Source organism: Drosophila innubila, assembly GCF_004354385.1.
Source record: "Drosophila innubila isolate TH190305 chromosome 2R unlocalized genomic scaffold, UK_Dinn_1.0 1_C_2R, whole genome shotgun sequence".
Classification (NCBI taxonomy): domain Eukaryota; kingdom Metazoa; phylum Arthropoda; class Insecta; order Diptera; family Drosophilidae; genus Drosophila; species Drosophila innubila.
Window position 1 is genome coordinate 11,661,282 of NW_022995374.1, and position 20,400 is coordinate 11,681,681.

Below are 20,400 nucleotides of genomic sequence, written 5' to 3' on the forward strand. Positions count from 1 at the left end.
TGGTAACAGGTAAAATCTCGTTTTTTATTAGCACACGTAGCATCGTTAGATTTCGGTTGCTTTTTGAGTTGCATTTCGTTGCAGTGCAGCTTGAAAAATGAATGCAAATTGCTTTGCTAAAGTATTTTGGCAGTCACGTTGAAGCTCGCAAATTATTGGAAGGAATGTGCCCGACTTACTGATGAAGTTGCAGCTCATTCACAATCAAAATAAATCGACCCATCAAATATTTGAGTGTTAGAGAACAGCGGCTTTAACAGGTTAAGACAATATAGTACATTAAGAGTGTGGATTTTTTTACATTTATTTTGAAGTCATTTTTTATTAAGAGTAATATTAAATTGATATAATCAAAGAGAATTATTTAATTAATTTTTTTTTAAGCCTAAAGCAGTCTTATCTAACAATTTCTATAAATTTATTTTTATGGTATTTTTTTACTAAGGATAATAATATGATTAATTTTCTTTAAGCCTGGTCTAACAATTGGCTGGAATTCCTTTATTTTATTATTAATCTAAGAGTTAAATTTGGGTAACGTATTCGAAATTTTTATTTTAGTTTTTGTATAAGCTGTTCTCTAATGTGTTAGGGAATTCTCTACTGAGTCAAGCTGTAATAACATTTGAAACTACCGCGAAAACTTTTCCAATTATGCTCGTTCTTTCTCTTTTTTTTTTTTTGGCAGTCATCCAAAACTGCACCGTAAAAATAAGCGTAGTTTATGTAACCATCGCCCATTTATTCATTCATTCATTCATTCGTCCTGCTAAGCAGATTTTCTACAATTACATTTGCGCTGTCCAAAAATATGACATAATACAACATTTTATTAACCCACACAAAGTTGCCAAATGTCAAAAGCGAGAAAAAGAAAAACCAAATCACCATCATCCAGGCGGCAACCGCAACAACAACAAATACAGCAACAACTACAACTACAACGTTGACGGTGTCAGCAGCGTCACGGCACAATTTCATTTCATTTCGTTTCATCTCGTTTCGTTTCGTTCGTTTCGTTTCTTTTTCTTTACGTTTGGCTCTGTTTTTTTTTATGTGCTGCTTTACTATTATTTCGTTCTCTCTCAGTGCTATTCATAATAGAGCAGAGTTACTATTTTTACACTGTCTATCCCTCTCCCGTTCCACTTTCCCACTCCCACTCCCTGGTCGACGTGCCCATGCCGTTATTCACGTACGCGACGTCGACGTCGAAAAGTAAGCCTGACGCCCTGCGGCATGTCCTCATAATCCGTTTGCAGCCTAGTTCTGGCTATGCTGACTCAGTGGGGAGTTTATTCAGTTCGCCTTAAAATATGCAATGCAGCAATAGTTGGACGACCCCGCCCCCCTTTTCTTTCCCTCCTCTCTGCTACTCCATTTCTGCCTGCTCCGGTCGGTTGTCAACTGTTTGGGGAGCAACTGCTTAGTTATGTGCATATGGCAGTCAATTGGTGTCGTGTTGAGTCCTGCTTAAAGCGTGGGCGTCTACTGATAAATAGCTGTAGCTTTCAGTTGTCCCCTAAACAGATTTATTGCGTACATTTATTACAATTGGAAGCAAAAAGTGCTAAAAATAGTAGTATATTTCATTGGGAATCTATTACTTTAAATGAAATCCCAGCAAAGCATAGCTTAAATAATATCTTCGAGTGCTTACTAAAGTAGTAGTATAATTAAAGTAAAATTCAAGCTAGTTTTTATAAAAAGAAAACAAATTTAAAGCATCTAAATACTCCAATTTATTTGAATAGGAGTGAACACAAAATATTTGATACTATATGAATATTCTTACTGAGAAGTAAAAGTAAATATAATATTAATAGCGACCTTATAATATAATATAATATAAAGAGCGTCCTTTGTTAAATGTCTTTGACTTGTTGTTATTTCATTTTGTCAAAATTTTGGCTAGTTAATTAACTTGGTGAATTTAAGTCCGAAAGTGAAAAACGCTCATATTTAAATAATTAAATATGTTAAATAGCTAAAACCGGAACGGAAAAAATATGAATATATGTATAATCAATTTTTAAATATCGATGAATATATAAATATAAATATAAATTAACACTTGAATTATAATGTAAGTAAACAAATTTTCCTGTTATTTTTCAGGTATCATCGGAGTACAGAGTACATCCAATTTTCTATACCTTGACATTTTTTCAAAAGCTTAGATCTCTCATAGTTTCATCAAAAATAGTCAGATTTTCAAGCGGATTACCATTTTGATCATGATTTGGCCTCCAAATTGATTCTGCATTTAAATTTTTATCATCTTGAAAATTTGATATTTTTTCGACTCTAAGCCATATATCATCCAATTTTCCATACCTACCCCTTGACATTTTTTTAAAAACTTTGATGCCTCATAACTTCATCAAAAATTAACCGATTTTCAAGCGGAATGTCATTTTAATCATGATTTGGCCTTTTTATTGACTCTGCATTTAAATTTTTATCATCTAGAAAATTTGATATTTTTTCGACTCTAAGCCATTTATCACCCAATTTTCCATACCTACCCCTTGACATTTTTTAAAAAACTTTGATGCCTCATAACTTCATCAAAAATTAACCGATTTTCAAGCGGAATGCCATTTTGATCATGATTTAGCCTCCAAATTGATTCTGCATTTAAATTTTTACCATCTAGAAAATTTGATATTTTTTCGACTCTAAGCCATATATCATCCAATTTTCCATACCTACCCCTTGACATTTTTTAAAAAACTTTGATCTCTCATAACTTCATCAAAAATTGACCGATTTTCAAGCGGAATGCCATTTTGATCATGATTTAGCCTCCAAATTGATTCTGCATTTAAATTTTTACCATCTAGAAAATTTGATATTTTTTCGACTCTAAGCCATATATCATCCAATTTTCCATACCTACCCCTTGACATTTTTTCAAAAACTTTGATGCCTCATAACTTCATCAAAAATTAACCGATTTTCAAGCGGAATGTCATTTTGATCATGATTTGGCATCTTAATTGATTCTGCATTTAAATTTTTATCATCTAGAAAATTTGATATTTTTTCAATACTAAGCCATATATCATCCAATTTTCCATACCCACCCCTTGACATTTTTTAAAAAACTTTGATGCCTCATAACTTCATCAAAAATTAACCGATTTTCAAGCGGAATGCCATTTTGATCATGATTTAGCCTCCAAATTGATTCTGCATTTAAATTTTTATCATCTTGAAAATTTGATATTTTTTCGACTCTAAGCCATATATCATCCAATTTTCCATACCTACCCCTTGACATTTTTTCAAAAGGCAAACAAGGCGACTAACGCATGTTCGCTTATATTTAATCATTTCGGCTAGAAGTTATACGGTATACGAAAAGGGCAGTAGAAACTCGTACTTAGTATAGCAGAAAAAAGCTGAGGCATGACATGTTACTTAAATGAGCAAGTTTGTTGGAAACAATGTCGACAGTGTCTAGACTCTAGACTCTAGACTCGCAGGCATGAGGCACGAGGCAGGCAACGAGGTTCAACAGTGGCAACAGTAGCAACAGTTGAGGCAGCCAAGGAGCGACTCACACATGAAAGTGACGCTCTCAAGGATTCTGCAAGGCAAGAGGAGTGAAGAAGGAGGGATTTGTGGGAGGGGGGGATTGTAGGAAAAGGCAAACAGACAGATGGTTGATAAGGGGACTGTGAGGTTGTGCAATTGTTGTCGTGGGCGTTGCAACAACTTGAGTGAAGTTGGCACCAACAACAACAACAACAACAACAACTATTAGGATCTATTACAACAACAATTCAACTGGCAACTGGCAAAGACAAAAACTTGAACTGAAACTACGAAAATTGAGGCAGAACTCACGCAGTTTCCCATTGCATTTTTCCGTCAAGTTGCAACTTGCTATGTATGTTTGTCTCTTTCGCACACACACACACACACAGTGTTACATTTTGTGCACTGTAATCACGCAATCATGTTGCCCACTTCTAAACTCTTAATGGCAATCGGTGTAAACGTGTGCACAACTTCAGCATTTGGTTGAGTTTTCTCAGTTTCGGGTTTAGTTTCATTCTGTTTTCCTCCTTTTGTAGGTGGACATAAATATTTATCTTTTGGCAAAAACTTGTTTGATATTTTACTCCCACTAGTGTGTGTGTGTGTGTGTGTGTGTGTGTGTGTGTGTATCTATGTGTCCAATGTTTACTATGCACATACATAGTTTTCTTTTGCAGTTTCTAGCCAAAAACTTGGCAATGTTTTGCAACATTTTGTGCATAAATTATAAGATTGTAACATGGTCGAATTTGTAGAATTACTCGTACTCGTATTTGCAATTGTTGTTAGGTTAGTTGAAGGTTTCCATTCTATTCTGACAACTTTTGGGCGAGGTTGAAGCAATAGTTTATGCTCCACTGAAATCCGAGAGTTTCACAGGGTCACAGATTGTCAGGAAAACAATTAAACTAACGAAATACAATACACATCACACAAACTGTAACATACCATACCATAAAAAGTACTTATTGCAGTTTTCAGTCAGATAACCTGCTCTTATTATGTACTTGGGTTACAATAATTGCACTAAACTTGTTTACAACTTTTCCAATGAACTCCTCAACTGTGCAATGCACAGATATAGCAACAACAACTGAAAAGCCCTCTTAAGTTTAAGTCCTGTTTACTACTTAACTCTTTAGTACACCCATCGAATGGATTCAATTGAAGCAACGAAACCATCAATGCCCCCAAAATGTCAAATCTTCAAAAACTTTGCCAACAGTCTTAGGGGGAATCCTTACGATCCTTCGAAATAAAGCTGGCAAAACCGCAGCACAATAAAATATTTCCCTACCCTATGAATAGGCGCTTTGCACTGTGAGGGAGGAAGATTGCAAAACCGAAAACCCAAAACCGAAAACTGAAAACTGAAAATGCACGACCAATGCGACACTTGGACAAAAGTTCAGAGCCCAAACTCAGACACAAACAACGCCCCGACGACGCCGACAAGGATAAGAAAGAAGTGTGTGACAAGGGAAGGGAGGGGAAGGGCAAACAAAGTAAAAAATATAAAGAACAACTTCAACTCGACACGTTAAATTAAAATGTCACATAAATCTTTGCGGCAAATTTCATTAAAATACGCTTACAGCATAGAACGCAGCGCCGAAATGGATTGAAGTTGGAGCTGTTATACGAATTGGAGTATGGGCATGGAAATGGGAACTGAGAGGGGACTGCAAAGGCAATGCAAAACCTCTGGAAGGCATCCTCCATAGCCGCAAAACTTTACACTTTAAGTGAAATGCCGACGATGGCAACGAGTTTTGAACTGAAGACCCTCGGACTACGCCCTTTTGTTGAGATATTTACAATTTAACAGAGCTCGTCGGGTTGTGTGTTAGACTCCACAAATGGGCGGCTCAGATTGTAAATCCTTTTGAATGCACTGAATATGAGCTGGAAAATGTCTACTCGACATTATTATCGTATTTCTAAGTTATGGTCTTACAGTAAATGAGCGATATGTACTCTAATTGTTTGTATTACTAATAGAATACGTGAAGGGTATCTTTTAGTCGACCATTCACTCTTTATTGCTGATTTGAAGTACATTCCTATACACTCTCTTCACTATATATATTCACTAAATATAAATGTACAAATTTCTTAAACTTTACACATTATTATTACTAAAAAAATTTATTTTAATCTTACAAATGTATATTTTTAATAAATAAACTAAAAAAATAAGCAAGTTTTATCATATTGATAGAGCTCTTTTACCAAAAAAAATTGCTCTACAACTTATTTTCTTAAAATATTTACGTTGTGTGATAAAACCAAAATATGCAGAAATTAAATAAATCTCCATACGATACAATACCATCTTTTATTTTCAGCCAACAAAATTAAAATATAAAAAAATGTAAAAATAATAAATCCTTCTACTCTCACTTTGATTGGAAAGATTCTTTGTTAGGTAAAATCATATTTTTGGAATACAAATAATCCATCCCTAGCTCACACAGATTCAGTAAACGGGAAAATAACATACGAGGATAAATATTAATAAATACTTATGAGCTCACTTTAATTTTTATGTATTTGTCGGGTATTAAATAACTATTGACTAACCTGGGGAAATAGAGTCGTACAATCTCGCCGGGATGTCCCTTGATGTGATAGCTGCAGGATGTGTTTGGCGGATACCAGTGGGCGATGCTGAGGAAGATCCCTTCGCTGGCGCTGCTGTCCTTCAGCGAATCGGAGCTGAGCAACCAATCGCAGACGCCGTGCTTGATTCCGGCAGTCTCCACATGACCTGGCCAGTTGCCAACATTGAAATGGAAGCCAGTGTTGAGCAACGGACCCGCCGGTGATGTAACAAACTCCACGTACATGTATTGTGATGTGCCTATAAATAGAGTGGGGGATTGGTCCATGGTCTGTGGTCAATATGGTCTATCAGGCAGTTGCCATCGGCATTGCCATTGTGCTTACCAATAATGCTGAATGGAAACTTGCCCAGGCCACAGAATTTGCCTATCAACGGCGAGTGCTCATCGCGGCCATCATAGACAGCTAACCAATCGTAGGGACAATGCTCGTTCCCGGATCCAATGGGCCTAATGGGGCAGGTCATCACATTCTCGCATCTATATAGAGACATATTGCATATGCTGATGAATACAAGTATTTTTCACTTAAATCTACGTGCACTTTAAAGTTCAAAAGCCCGTGTTGATCCCTTCATTCATTTAAGGTCGCGCAAAAGGGGAAAATTAAATTTATCTCTTCGACAGGACCGGCAACTTAATAAAAAACCAGCAATTATAAAGCTCACGTAACAGAATTTCAAGTGCAAACACGAAAAAAAAATATTAAAGTGCACTTTGAAATTAAATGAATAAAAAGACATAAGAAAGAGTCGAGATAGGGGCGTCGTTAAGGGGGTAGGAAGAAGGAAAAGGATAGATGCAATCAGCAAATTTCAAAACTTTTACTTTATATATAAAAATATGGATATTTTCTGTTTATAACTAACGCTTCTGTAACGCCCCCCTTTGACTACGCCCCTGCCTTCGACTTTCATTTGCACTTTGACGGCGCATGTTAAAAAAAAGGAGCTCAAAAATCCAACTCGTCTATTTTGAGGCATTTTCTAACTTCTACAGCTGGACTTTTTTTTGTATTTTGTTGGCCATTGAGGCGTCTGGCTGTGGCATAACCCTGAGCGTGGCCCAGACAAAGTGACCTTTGTACAGTTTTGACCATTGATGAGGCCCCTTTTTTTTTTAGCCATTTGTTGGCAATACAATTTGCTTGAAGGCGTAGACTTTCAAGCCAAATTCAAAAGGAAAACGAATTGCCATTCACCTGTGTGCAAGTGTGTGTGTGTGTGTGTGTGTGCACTCTGTTTGTGTGAACTTTCTAATTGAAAGCTAACTTTGGCAATTAAGTTCTGGACTTTAATCAAATACGGGCCGACAACTGGCAGCTGAAAGCTGCAAACTGCAAACTGCAAACTGTCCGTGCGATTTGAAAGTGCAACAAAAATGTCGATTTAATTGACATTTTATTGAGCCTTTGACAGAATCCCGTAAAAAGTTCGAGTCCAACTTTTTGGTTCAAACTTTGAATCTATTTGGTAGGTGTATCTATGTATCTCAGACTGTATCTGTATCCGTAACAGTATCTATTAGCTTTCGCTTCGTTTCGATTCGTTTCAGTCAATTTAATCACTTTGTCAGCAAGTTTCCTCTTCAGGTCTATTCAGTGATGGGGAAGCTGGTGGGGGGGGGAAACCTAATCTAACTTATTGATAATAAATGCGTAAGGCAGAAAGTTGATTATTTTGATTCTCTTTCTCATCTCTCTGGGCCGCTTCTATTCTAGCCAACTTGGTGGTTGGCAAAACTTTTTGGCCAACAGACATATCAAAAATAACTGACTGGTAATAATTTCGGCATATTAAAAAACTTTTTTCTCGATGACTTTTGCATTTATTTCGCCTTGACTATATACCCAAAAAAAGTTTCCCTCAACTTTGTTGTGTTTGCGTACACATAAATGTGTGTGTGTATGTGTGTGTGTGAGTGTGTTTGTAAGTTTGTGTTTTCTTTTTTTTTTTTTTGTGTTGTTGTTGTGGAAAAACTGCTGTGCTGGCAAAGTATTTGCTGTGTTTGGTACGCAGAAATTAGAAAAATTTTTTGGAAAACTGGCAGGCAAAAGAACTCGGACTTTGCAATAAACTGAACTGATTTATAAGAGAGCAACGAGGCACCTTCAGATATATATTTTGGGAATGTCTGACAGGTTGTCTCTGTGCTCTGATAATAAAACGAGCTATCAAAACTTAGACTTGGTGTTTTATTAACTGGATTTGAGGGAGATTTGTGTGTAATGTTTAGACGGATTATGCTGATTGTGTGTAAATAGTTGCAGAACTAATCGAATCTGAAATTTACTACAACACTTTAAGTTGCCTTCTATTTAAACTTTATCTGTAATGAGTAAAGTTTTTGAAACTAAACAAGTTATGTGGAATTTTAAATTGTTTCTAATCGTTTAAAAAGACTTAAAAATAAAATTTAAAATAGATAAATAAATATTTAGTGAGCATACAATATTATAATTATAAGCCTATGAATAATCCTACCCAAATTGCACAACAACAAATCTGAAATATCATCAAAACTTGACTGTTTTGTAATCTCTAATTAATACCCTTGGATACAAAGTTTTCATTTAAGTTAACGATTAGTTTGCTCAGTGAGTTGACTAAATTGATGGAATTTAAAGTATGCTCCCCCACTCAATATCGATGGGTAGGAGGGAGAAAGAAGAGGAAGGCTGTCTAAACCAAACATCATTAATGACATTTGAACATTGAAACCCTTCTACCCTTTTTGCTGAATACACGTAACCATTCGATTAACTTGACTGTCCTATCGGACTCTGCGATTAGCTCGTTTGTAGCGTTTGTTTGACTAATCCTTTCTGGCCCGCCTTCTGACTGACCCATTCCTGAGTCTCAACTGAACTGAATCGAGTTGGGTGCCATAGACAGCAGAGGGAAACTTAGACTTGCAAATTAATACGCACTTAAAGCGGATTTTCAACTAGTCCGAATGAGCAGTCCTTACCCTCAGCTTTCTCCTTTCTCCATCCCCCTTCTTTTGAGCAATCCACACTTTCAACTCTTCGCTTTTTCGCTGTCAAAGCTGACAGTTTGACATGCCTCGTGTCTGCCCGGACTTTGCAGTGCTCAAAAGGTAAATATTCAAATTGAATCTATAAAAATAAATTGAATGTTGCTTATCTAATTTCAACTTGAAGGAGACCATTGCCAGTTGCCAGTTGCCAGTTGATGTGCACGTGCGTATCCTGGAAGGAGTTGCCCAGGGTGAAAGGGAAGAACACTCAACTGAAATATGCTGACTAGCGTTGGCATTTGCACATCAAACAGCTTTAAGATACTTAGACACTTTTTCAGTCCATTTGTAAAGTGTCTCCTTCCCCTTTGGAGAAGTGTTAAGACGCGCCTTTGGTGAGGGGGTGCCCTTTAAATGCAACCCCCCTCTGAGGCAATGATAAGGCAGAAACGGGCGAAATGTTTAATGACCGCCCGCAACGTTTGTGAAAGGTCAGTGAATGGCAAATGTAAATTGTGTTGAGCACAGGTACGAGTAGATTCAGCTGGGGTTACTACAATGGCTGCCAGAATACCCTCAACAGCCACTTGGGCAATTCATAAAATATTTAAGTTCTGATTTAAGGCCAGAACACAGCTGGCATTTTGTGTGTCGAGTGTCCCCAAAGAGCTGCTAATACTCGCACTCCAAAGGGATTTCACAGCCATGGAATGCAAATCCATGAAGCGATTAGAGGACAACTCCAAAAGGATACTATACAGATAACAACTATTTAATTTCAACGGACAATACAGTTAGGGAATTGCAGCCAATATTTAATTGAAGTTGAGGAAATTCGTCAAAAATTAATTTCACTTATTTATATTATTTCATTCATTAAAAAGTACTAATTTTCTTAAATATAAATAAATATAAAATAAATTACAAAAATCTATGAAGAACTGAATTTAACAATTTCAAATTCAAAATCGTAAAGAGTTAAATACAGCTCATTTCTAATGCTTTCATTTTAACTTAAATAATTCTCAGCTTGCTCTTTAGCAATAAGCCAGTCAACCTAGAAACTAGACAATTTCATCATTTTCACATTAATAATACCGAATCGACAATGGCTGCCTTGCAGCCCAGGAGAACTCACTGAAAATGTAATCCTTTAGCCAATTTGCATGTGGAGAGACAAAGTGCAAGGCAAGGGAGTTTCTGGCAGACAGAAGACTCTTCTTGTCACGGTAATGTTGATGGTATTGGTGATTGTGATTGTGATTGCAACTGCGACTGCTGACTGGAAATGGAAATGGAGTTTGAATTGGGATTGAGCTTGGGATTGGGATTGGGTCTGTGACATGTCGCCAGCGTTTTCCACGAAATTGGTGCCAATTTTTCCAGAGCGCTCTGTCAAATTGTCATTGTCAGCATGCCAAATGCATTACAACAACTGCGACCGAGCGACACACGTAATGTTGACTGTTCGCCAAAGCAAAAAAAATAAAAAAGAGCATACTAAAAAAAAATCACAAAAGAAATGCAGAAAAAATAGCTCAAAAATTCAGTCGAGAAATTGGAATCGTAGTCGTTCTGCCAAAATGACAAATTACAGGGTGTTAAACTTGGCGCTAATTTCTCTCGGCAATTTGAATTTGCATATGCCGCAGAGTTGTAGCCAAAACGATTGTTTGCAGTTGAAGGTGGTTAAGAGGTGTTGCGAGGTGAGTTGAGGTGAGTTGAGGTGAACTTCGCTTACCTTTGGCCATCGACCGCAAACTGTTCGTTCTGCAGATACAATTTGATGTACGGCTGTCGCGTGTGCAGCTTATAACGGCAGTTGAGGGCTCGAGGATACAGGCCAGGATACGCCGGGGCCTGAACATAGCAGGTCTGGAGACGGCAGTCGCGATATTCCCGCTCGCAGTACGAACTGAAACAAAGACAGAGACAGAATTATGAGATATATTAAAAATTGTAATTAAATTCAATTAGTTTTCTACTCTGGGAAGTTTCCTTCCCCCTTTCGAGCAGCTACCAATAAATGTCTAAAATCTTTGGCCTAAAGTCTTCCCTCTCTCTCGCTCTGTCTGTCTCATTTTGTCGCTAGTTTTCCCCCTTGGACACAAATCCAACAAATTAATCGCTGGAATTGCCTTTCAGGCAACGAACACGACAACGAACCGAAAAACAACAAAACCAGAAAATTGTGTTCACTGATTTGGAAACTCTTGAGCATTTTCCTTGTGAGAAAGCCTTGTAAAATTGTTCTTGAATTACAAGAACAAATGCACAATTGTATGGATAGCCGTGCGTATAATTTTCAATTTGTTCAAGTCAAACAAACGCATTGCCAGGGTTGTCACTACGCTTCAAGCTGGCTGCATAAATATGATTTTCATTTTATTTGTACTCTAAATTTCACTTCTAATTTTAATTTTTCCATTTTTTTATTTTTTTTTTTTTTATTTTTATTCACTGCTCATGAAAATTTGACTTTCATTGTGCCAATTGTCGTTGACTTCCGTTCTTTGTTGATACCCCGTAGATTTATTCAAAAGGGTTGCATTGAAATGATATGAAAATTTAAGATGCCATAGGAATAGCTAAAAAATTGCGAGGAACTTTAAATTGATATAAGAAAACGTTAATTTATATTCATTTTGATAAAATTTCAGATTAGCTTAAAATATTGAAAGAACTTCGAATTGAACATTCTCGAACATTCTCCTTAACTTGGTATTCCTTTTAATTTCCATTCTTCAAAGAGCTGAAAAAATAATATAAGTAATATAAAAAGAAATATATAATTTAATAGGTATCGCCTAGTTGAGCATATAGTCTCGTTTATTTGAATTGGTTTTATGTTTTGGCTTCGGTTGGGTTAGCTTGGGTTGTTACAGTGAATATCCATGCGCGTGACCGCAAATTAGCATAAAAATCATATTGGCCATGTGGGCGATAGCTTTGTTTGTATTTGACATTGAATTGGGATTTGGTTCGGGATTCAATATACTTCAAGTACGCTCTCTTTCATATCACTTAAATTCATGGCATCAAATAAGTTCTTGCTAAGAATTTTCGCTTTAATAATTTCGAGAACTTTACAGTCAAAAATAAGATAAAAAGAAGCCTATCTGAAAGTTTTGCTATCGTTTGAGAATAACTCACGTATGCATAAAATATTCGCTGAGGTGGTATAAATTCTGTTCTCTCCCTATTCCGATTCCAAGCCAAATGCTTAAAACTTGCAACTTATTTTATTAAGATAAAAGTTAGACGACGAAGCAAAAACAAAAAATTATAATAAGAGAAAAAAGAAGGAAATGAAATCAAATGAAATTTAATGTCTGCAAAGTTTTTTGGGATATTTGAATGCTCGCTTTGGCCCAAGGCAGCAATTGCTGTCTCTCAATGTCTTTCTCCGTCTACGTCTCCGCCTCCGTTCGTCTCTCTGTACATTTTCCGCGAGTTTATGTTGCCGCAGTGCCTGCCGCCTTCCACAGCCCCGCCCACTTGTGGACTGACTGACTGGCAAATTGTAATTCAATTTTATGTGACCTTCTGTTACCGCATTGCCAACATTCTTTTGAGTCCTCCTCCTGTCGCCTGTCGCCTTTCGCATATGATTATGAAAAGCGCTCTACTTTGCTCTCTCTTCGCTTTTATTATCTCCACTCCTTTCTCCTCTTCTCTTCGCTTTCCGAAATTGTCAAAGACATCGCCTGTGCGTGTCCTTCAAAAACCACTCAAGTTGCGTGCAACATAATAAAATTAAATTAACGCATCGCTGGCTACAAAGTAGTAACTGTCAGTTGTCAGCCACGCCCCCCGCCAGCCCCTTGACAAGTCCTCGAGTGAAGCCCATAAAAATTGGACAAAGGCGCTAAACATTATCGATAAGCTCGGGTCACAGCGGGTCACAGTCTCGCTGCTCCCTGTATTGTATATTAAGTATACGCACCCTTGCACAACTTCGCCACGACGATTTGGATATAATTCCGGATGTTGGCCATAGCGTAAATAGACTTCGGTTTGCTGCTCGGCGCGTGAATCGAATGTGAAGTAGGTCTGAAAAGAGAACAAAATAGAACAGACTAGAGAATCGAGCTAAATGAGTTGAAATTTATGCAATGATCTCCTTGTTATTCTTGTTGTTGTTGTTGTTTTTAAGCACTACGCAAATCACGTATACGCAACGCTGTCCAATGTTGTCGAGCTGCTAAACTGCATGTCATTAGTAGTTAGCTTTGCGATGCGACCTGGTTGATGAATTTAGTCAATTTCCCAGCAACTGCAGACAATTGCCACGCCCATTTCCACCTGTATCTCGGTACGCCCAATCACACCAAATGTTCAGTATCATTTTAGCCGTGTGCTCAATTCACGAAGACATTGCATTCCTCTGTTCACCGTTGTCCACCGTTTGGTTGTTTGCCAATGCGACACGTTTCTCTGTTGTTCGCTGCTCGCTGTTCGTTGCCTCCTCTTTGCTTTTGCTTTTGCTGTAGCTTTTCAGCTGGCCTGACCCCTTTCTGACCCCCGTGGTGACCCCCATCGCACTGTGCGCCTCATCAACACTAATGACCTGCTGCAATGACGTAGGCGCAGTTGCTTTTCCGTTGACGACTTTTCCTAGTCCCTCTTGGAATTGTTTGGCATATGGCAATAGCAGGAGAATTGACAGAAAAGATAACAACTTTTTCAATCTGCGTCTCTCTACTATATTATCTAACAGACAGACAACATTATAATCAGGTGTGTTCCAGAAATCTCTAGAGATTTTGATGAGAAATGTTTTTGAAAGCAACCGTTCGAAATGTTAATCTAAAATGTCAGACATTTAATATTTTCGAACATTTTTTTTTGCATTTTTAATCAGCTTAAACATATTTTAATTCAATTCAATAAATATTTAATTTTGTCAAATCCCTCAATTTTTTAGAATCTTTGAAATTGGTTAAAAATTGGTTAAGTTCAACAATTTATTTACGCTATTCAAAATAAATTAATAAATTTGTTTAACTTACTTTAATTTTGAATTTTTGTTGTTATTTAATCGATATTTTTCGTACGAAAGAAGATTAATAAATTTTTTAAGGGACATTTCATGAAATGCAACGATATTAGACAGAATTTCTAATAGACTTTCGTGCGTATTTTTTCACTTTGCTAAATTTTTGTGAAACTATTTCGCATAAACACAGATAAAGACAAATACTTAAGTGCATACAAAAGATTTCCAAGAATGTTTAGGATAGTTACCTTGGAAACATCAAACATTTTGTCGAATTTTCCATAAAAAATTACACTTTTGATATATTTTTATGCATTACATCAATTAATTGAAAATTGTGCACAAATAATTTATGAGTTTGATAAAAAAAAATCATTTTATATTTTAAAAAGGCTTTAAAATAAAGTGAGACAAATCCTTATCAATTTATCGGATGTCTCAATTTGTATGAAATTTGAGTATTTATTTAAATAATTTTAAATGATGAGTTGGTAGACAATTTAGCTCATAAAACTGATACAGCTCATTTATATCACTGTAATAGTAAATATATATCTATCTATATTACCAATTATCCATGGTGCTACAATTTCCACTCCATCATCATCATCATCATTATTATCACTGTCATTGTCATTTTCATTATCATCATGTGGGAATGCCCCGTCACGGCTTTCCAGCGGGTTCTCCTCGTTGGAGGAACGTAATGCACATGTCAATATTAAATGCGTTACCGGCGTCAATGACGTTAGCGCCACTTAACGATGTGAACAATGGCGGAGAGTGAGCCTCGATGGTTGCCAGGATGGCAGTCACGATGGCAGCCAGGCATACCAGCTGTTACGTGCATGGACACGCCCCCTTTTCCTGCCCATTCCCATTCCCAATCACATTCCCATTCCCTTTCCCATTCCCATTGCCAGCTCATATTTGCCGCATTATGTGACTTTAAATGCATTGAATATTTCTGATGCTGCAACTCGTTATGGATGATGTTGATGATGATGATGCGGATGCACTGCAGCATCGTCATGGCAACGTTGTCGCGTCATCAATGCAACCTCGGTGACCCTGGCCCGTTGCCCGTTGCCCGGTACCAGCATTCTTTTTAATATCCTGGCAAATTTGTGCTCGAATAAATTAAAAATCAGTCAGATTACGCTTGGATATTTTTGGCTTTTTGTCTCTCTCGGCTGACGCACGGATGCCGTTTGTCTGGCAATTTGCGAAAATTATTTTTGATTTATTCCCATTGAATTTATGTTAATGTGGAAATTGTTATTTTTATTTTCATTCTCATTTCAATTTAATTTTTTGTTATTAATGCTGCTAGAATGCAATGCTCTGCTTATTAAATTGTGTGCGTGGCAATGTTATTATTATTATTATTATTTTTATGTATTACGAGTATAAAAAATGATATCCAAACTGGCACTTTTTCAATGGACTGCATGAAACGCATTTTCCAACGCGCTCGCGCAAAAATAAGTGGCAAAAATTGTGGCAGCAGACGTGGAAAACTCCGAGAAAATCAACGTGGCAAAAACAAAACGTTCCCTTTGGCCGCCTTTAACCCCCCTGCGCCTCCCTCTTCCCTGCAGCTGTGGAGCAGCGAAAGCAGCAGCCAACTTCAGCCAGCTAGCGGGGCGAGTTTTCATAAATATTTATGACTCCATTAAGGTGTGCATAAGACACTCTGGAGGGCAGGAGCAGGAGTAGGAGTAAGAGTAGGAGCAGTAGTCGGAGTCGGAACAGGAGTAGGAGGATAGTCTATCTGCTGCATGGAACACTACTTCATGGCCTTAGTTTTGCTCTTGTGTGTGTGTGTGTGTGTGTGTTTGTGTGGGTGTGTTGTTTGTTGTGTTTGCGCTTCATGCAACTTGTAAGCTGCAGCATGAAGTTAAGCCATGAAGCAAATGCAACAACAACGAAGAAGCTAAGCTAAGCGACTGCATTCACTACTTAAAGCCATTCTACTTATATAGATATTGGATTGGACAGATTCTTTGGCTTTCGGGATGAAAATAGACAAGAGATGAAGTATAGCTAGAAATTGGCAATATCTAAAAGTAAAGTTAATTTATTAACTCGGCTTAATATGCTGCACTCATAGAAAATATGTAGATCGATCAGAAATGAATGTCTTATACTATATTTATTTATGTGTTAGTTTAATTCTTTGTTTATTTACTATTTCATTTATTTAATAATTCATTTATTGTTGTCAACAATCGAAAAATGCAATATAAAAGTAATTGGACTAATTTTAGATAAATCACAAGAATTATTTAGTACTAAACAAATTCAAAGTCTGAGGATATAAAATTTAATTGATTCAGCATCAGAATAACCCAATTATTTCAATAAACAAAATTATATAATATGAAAAAATATTTATTGATTTTTAATTAGTCTAAAGTATTATCTATCTGCTATTAGTTTGTCTTATCAAAAGTAAAAGTCAATTTCAAAATAATGTTTAATATGTAATTAAGTCAATCAGGAATAAAAAGTGTTGCTTTAAATTTGGAAACCATTGTTTGTAATAAACACAAAACTCTTTAAAGAAACTGTCAGATAAATAATAAAATTGTACAAAACAACAAGTTATCTTTAATTTCGCAAATGCAAATACCGCATCCAAAACAAAGCAGATCATTTTGCAGGATAAAATCAGAGAAACAACAAGAACAACAACAACAAAGAAATTAAAAGGGACAAGGAGTTGGGGCCAGCATGGAGCTAAATAGAATTCAAGTTGTGAACAGAATTTCACATAAGTAGAAAACCTGCAGCCGGCAAAGAGTCGCCAGTCAGTGCAAAGGATGCGAGGGAGGATGCGGGATGCGACAGACACCAACTAGACGACAGTCAGGAGACGACGCCCACGTCCACTCCCCACAGACGTCGAGTTGAATAATGCAAGCACGTGTACATATAAATATATATATGTATATATGTACATATGTATTGTGTATATGTATAGGGTGGACTAAGTGCGAAAGTGAGTTGCATGAATGCAGCCAAGCAGATAGAGCAACACGGGTCATAGCCAAAGAAAACAGGCAACAAAATAAAAATGAGAATGCGAAAGCGAATGCGAATGTGAAGTAGAAAAAATCAAAATAAAACACCTCAAAGAATTCCAAAAGAAATAATGCGACTAGTAGACACCCTGCAAGCATTATTACATACTCTTTTCTTCTACTGTCTGAATAATTTTTTACCATCTTTCCAAAGTTCACATCAATTTGATCAAAGGGATATTTTCAAAACTTGGCATTAATTTCATTGCATTTTATGTCAAAATATCACTTGTCAAGACATTTAAAAAATGGCCCTTAGGTGCATATTTTCATAATACAACAAAATTTTGTTTATTACTTTTTATTACGTAACAGTTTAGTAAATTAACTTCAACGTTAATAGACGTTAAAAACTCAGCCCCACATAAATATTTCTCAAGTCATTTTTATACTTTTTGAACGGATATTTTCACAGAACATGAACATTTTTTATTCATCACTCGAACAAATGTAAGCTCAGTCTGTAAAGTTCCCCACCAGAGATGTATTAAAATATGATATATCGATTTCATACATGAAATTTTCATAGATTTCTCAGATTTATTTTCAAATCTATGCTGCACAGTTTTTTACAAAAACTCACAGTAAAATTTTAGTTTTTGTATATAATTTTCCGACAGTAAGTAGGCATTTTCAAGTATCTGTGGAACAGATTTCTTTAGATTGATTTAAAAAAAGAAGAGGGTATAAAAACTGACGTCTAGGAGCGGAAAAAGGAGACGACGACAGCAAGGACTTGTGTGTTGTAATATTTTGCTTAAATTATGTGATAAATATAAATATATATGTAGGTGAGGAGAAGCTTTAGAGTAGAGCTGAATGTCCTGAATGAGCACAAGCAGGAGGAGGAGACATACGTGACACATGTGAAATAAGGAGGATAGCTCCAGTTTATTACTGTAAGTGCGTTGGAGTCTTGGCAAGCTGAAGATAGAGATGGTAGACTGGGTAACAAGCTGCGATGGAAACTTTTTTGTGGTAATTGGAAGTCTCTGGAGTTGGTTACAAAAGGAGGTTAGAATCAGTGGCCAGGTGTTGATACAAATGGTGGGCTAAAAGCCAAGTCTCGACGGGAAGTTGCTCTCTAATTAACTTGGGGTTAAGTGGATTAATAGACACAAAACGGGAACAATAGATTTGCAGTTTGAAGTGAGAGCTCACCTGATCCGTAAAGTTATCCGTATGGAAGAGCACCTTCACATAGCTCGTCTCACTGATGAAGGTCTGAGGCTGTTCCGCTTCCCCGCAGAACATTCCCGGCTCCCGGCGATTGGATACGTCTGTTTTGGCATTGCCGTCGACAATCTGAAAAGCAGGAGAGTCAAATGATAAGCGAGTCACATAAATTGCCAGTGTAAATGGGATTTCACAACGATGTCCTGTCACCTCTTACTCCCTACTCCCTTCTTCCTTCTCCCTTCTCCACATTTCCATAAAGCTGTCAGGCAACGACTATATGGGAATTACGTGGGATGGGTGAAGGGGAAGTGGGGGGCGTTTGGACATATGTCATCATTTAGACGACGCAGAGTTATAAATTAGATTTGATTGCCGCGGTGTCATAAATCAGAATTACCACAAACTGTACACTGAAAAAAATAACGACTTCTAAAATCAAGAACATTTCTCTTAAATATTTTGTTCTTAATATAAAAAAATTTTAAGACCATGTTACTAATTTTAAGAATATTAATCTAATAAATCAGAGTTCCTAATACAAGATTAAAAATCTTAAGTTGCTAGGAAAGTATTAATATATACTATTTCATATAAAGCAAATTATTAATTTCTTTATTTTTTGATTTTAATTTTAAAAACATTTATTCTTAAAATAAAAACTTGGTCTTATTTAAATTAAGTCTTATGTTCTCGACGCATTTTTTTAACCAAAATTCTTAATTTTGAGACCAAAGTCTTGATTATAGAACATTTTTTTTATCAGTGTAGTCATGTAGTTATGGTTAGCAGGGTGTGTGTGTGTGGGGGGGTACTCACCTGGAGGTAGCCACCCTCACAGTGGGTGGCATTGAGCAATTGCCCCACCTTGAACTTCTTGAAGCGCAGTCGGAGCACAAAGTCGCGGGGGGAGCCCTTGAGGGGACGAAAGCGATACCAGCAGGTGAGGGGTCGTCCCACATTCTGATTGCTGACCTCTGGCGAACTGATGTCCTCGAATATGTCCACCGTTTTATTGCAATGATCTTTGGATATGTCCGATGAGCTGCCACCGCCACCGCTGCCACCACCGCCACCGCCGCTGCCACTGCCACCTGAAAGTAGTTAAAAGCCATTTCAGCTTATTAAGAGCCAAGACCAAGCAGAAGAAGAAGAACAACAACAACAACTACGTTGAGACTCATTGTGCCTAATTTATGCAGCGAATGCATAAATGACAATGGAACATTGTGCTGAATTTGTAATTTCTGTCTGCGTTTGCCGCCCCCCAAAATGCAAAAGACGCAGACGTCCTTTTCGTCCTTGTCGCCCCAGTCGTCCCTGACTGTGACAAAGGCCACTGCAGGACCTGCCTCCCTCCTCTTTGCCCCTTTGCTCCTTTGCCCCTGCAGCCACATTCCCTTAGAGCCACTTCAGCAGTCAACGCGCGTAAAATTTTGAGCACTCTGTTGACTCGACTCGCCTTGAGTTTGTTGTTGTTGTTGTTGTAGAATTGCCCAGCCAGGCGAATTATAAGTCTACATTCAGTTCAGGATGTTGACTCTACTCGTAATGCCAATGCAAGCTTCAATTCCACAATTTGTTGCTCGGCAAAGAAGCACTCCAAAAAAACAAAGAAAATATATGAGTGCAGATTTTAATTACATCGCAACAGAAATAAACTATTTAAATATTTGAAAAATACTTGGCATTAATTGAGGAAAGTAGCTCCAATTTGCAATAAATAATACTTGCTAGAGTATATGATCAATATATATGCAATAATTAAATAACATTGTAGAACAAACAAAAATTTGATTACGAATTAAGCACACATTTCAAATAAGAATACAAACAATTTATCAATAAATGGGTAACTTATTAATTATATTAAATTTTTGCAAACAAAAAATAATTTCTTTAGAATTTAAAACAAATTTTAACTAAGAAAACAAATAAATATTTCAACGTGCTTGAAATATGAAATAAATCTCATCTAAAATATTTA

General features: G+C 36.8%; 1 protein-coding gene across 1 annotated transcript in view; it reads right to left on the minus strand.

Moving 5' to 3' along the window:
* Positions 1-20,400, minus strand: part of LOC117785343 — a 69,012-nt gene that overhangs the window by 2,715 nt on the left and 45,897 nt on the right. Inside the window, exons 2-7 of the mRNA XM_034623301.1 lie at positions 19,233-19,507; positions 18,399-18,542; positions 13,099-13,205; positions 10,894-11,067; positions 6,499-6,653; positions 6,133-6,412 (exon numbers count right to left, since the gene is read on the minus strand). Coding sequence (XP_034479192.1) covers positions 6,133-6,412; positions 6,499-6,653; positions 10,894-11,067; positions 13,099-13,205; positions 18,399-18,542; positions 19,233-19,507 — 1,135 coding nt within the window. The remainder of the gene's footprint in view (positions 1-6,132; positions 6,413-6,498; positions 6,654-10,893; positions 11,068-13,098; positions 13,206-18,398; positions 18,543-19,232; positions 19,508-20,400) is intronic.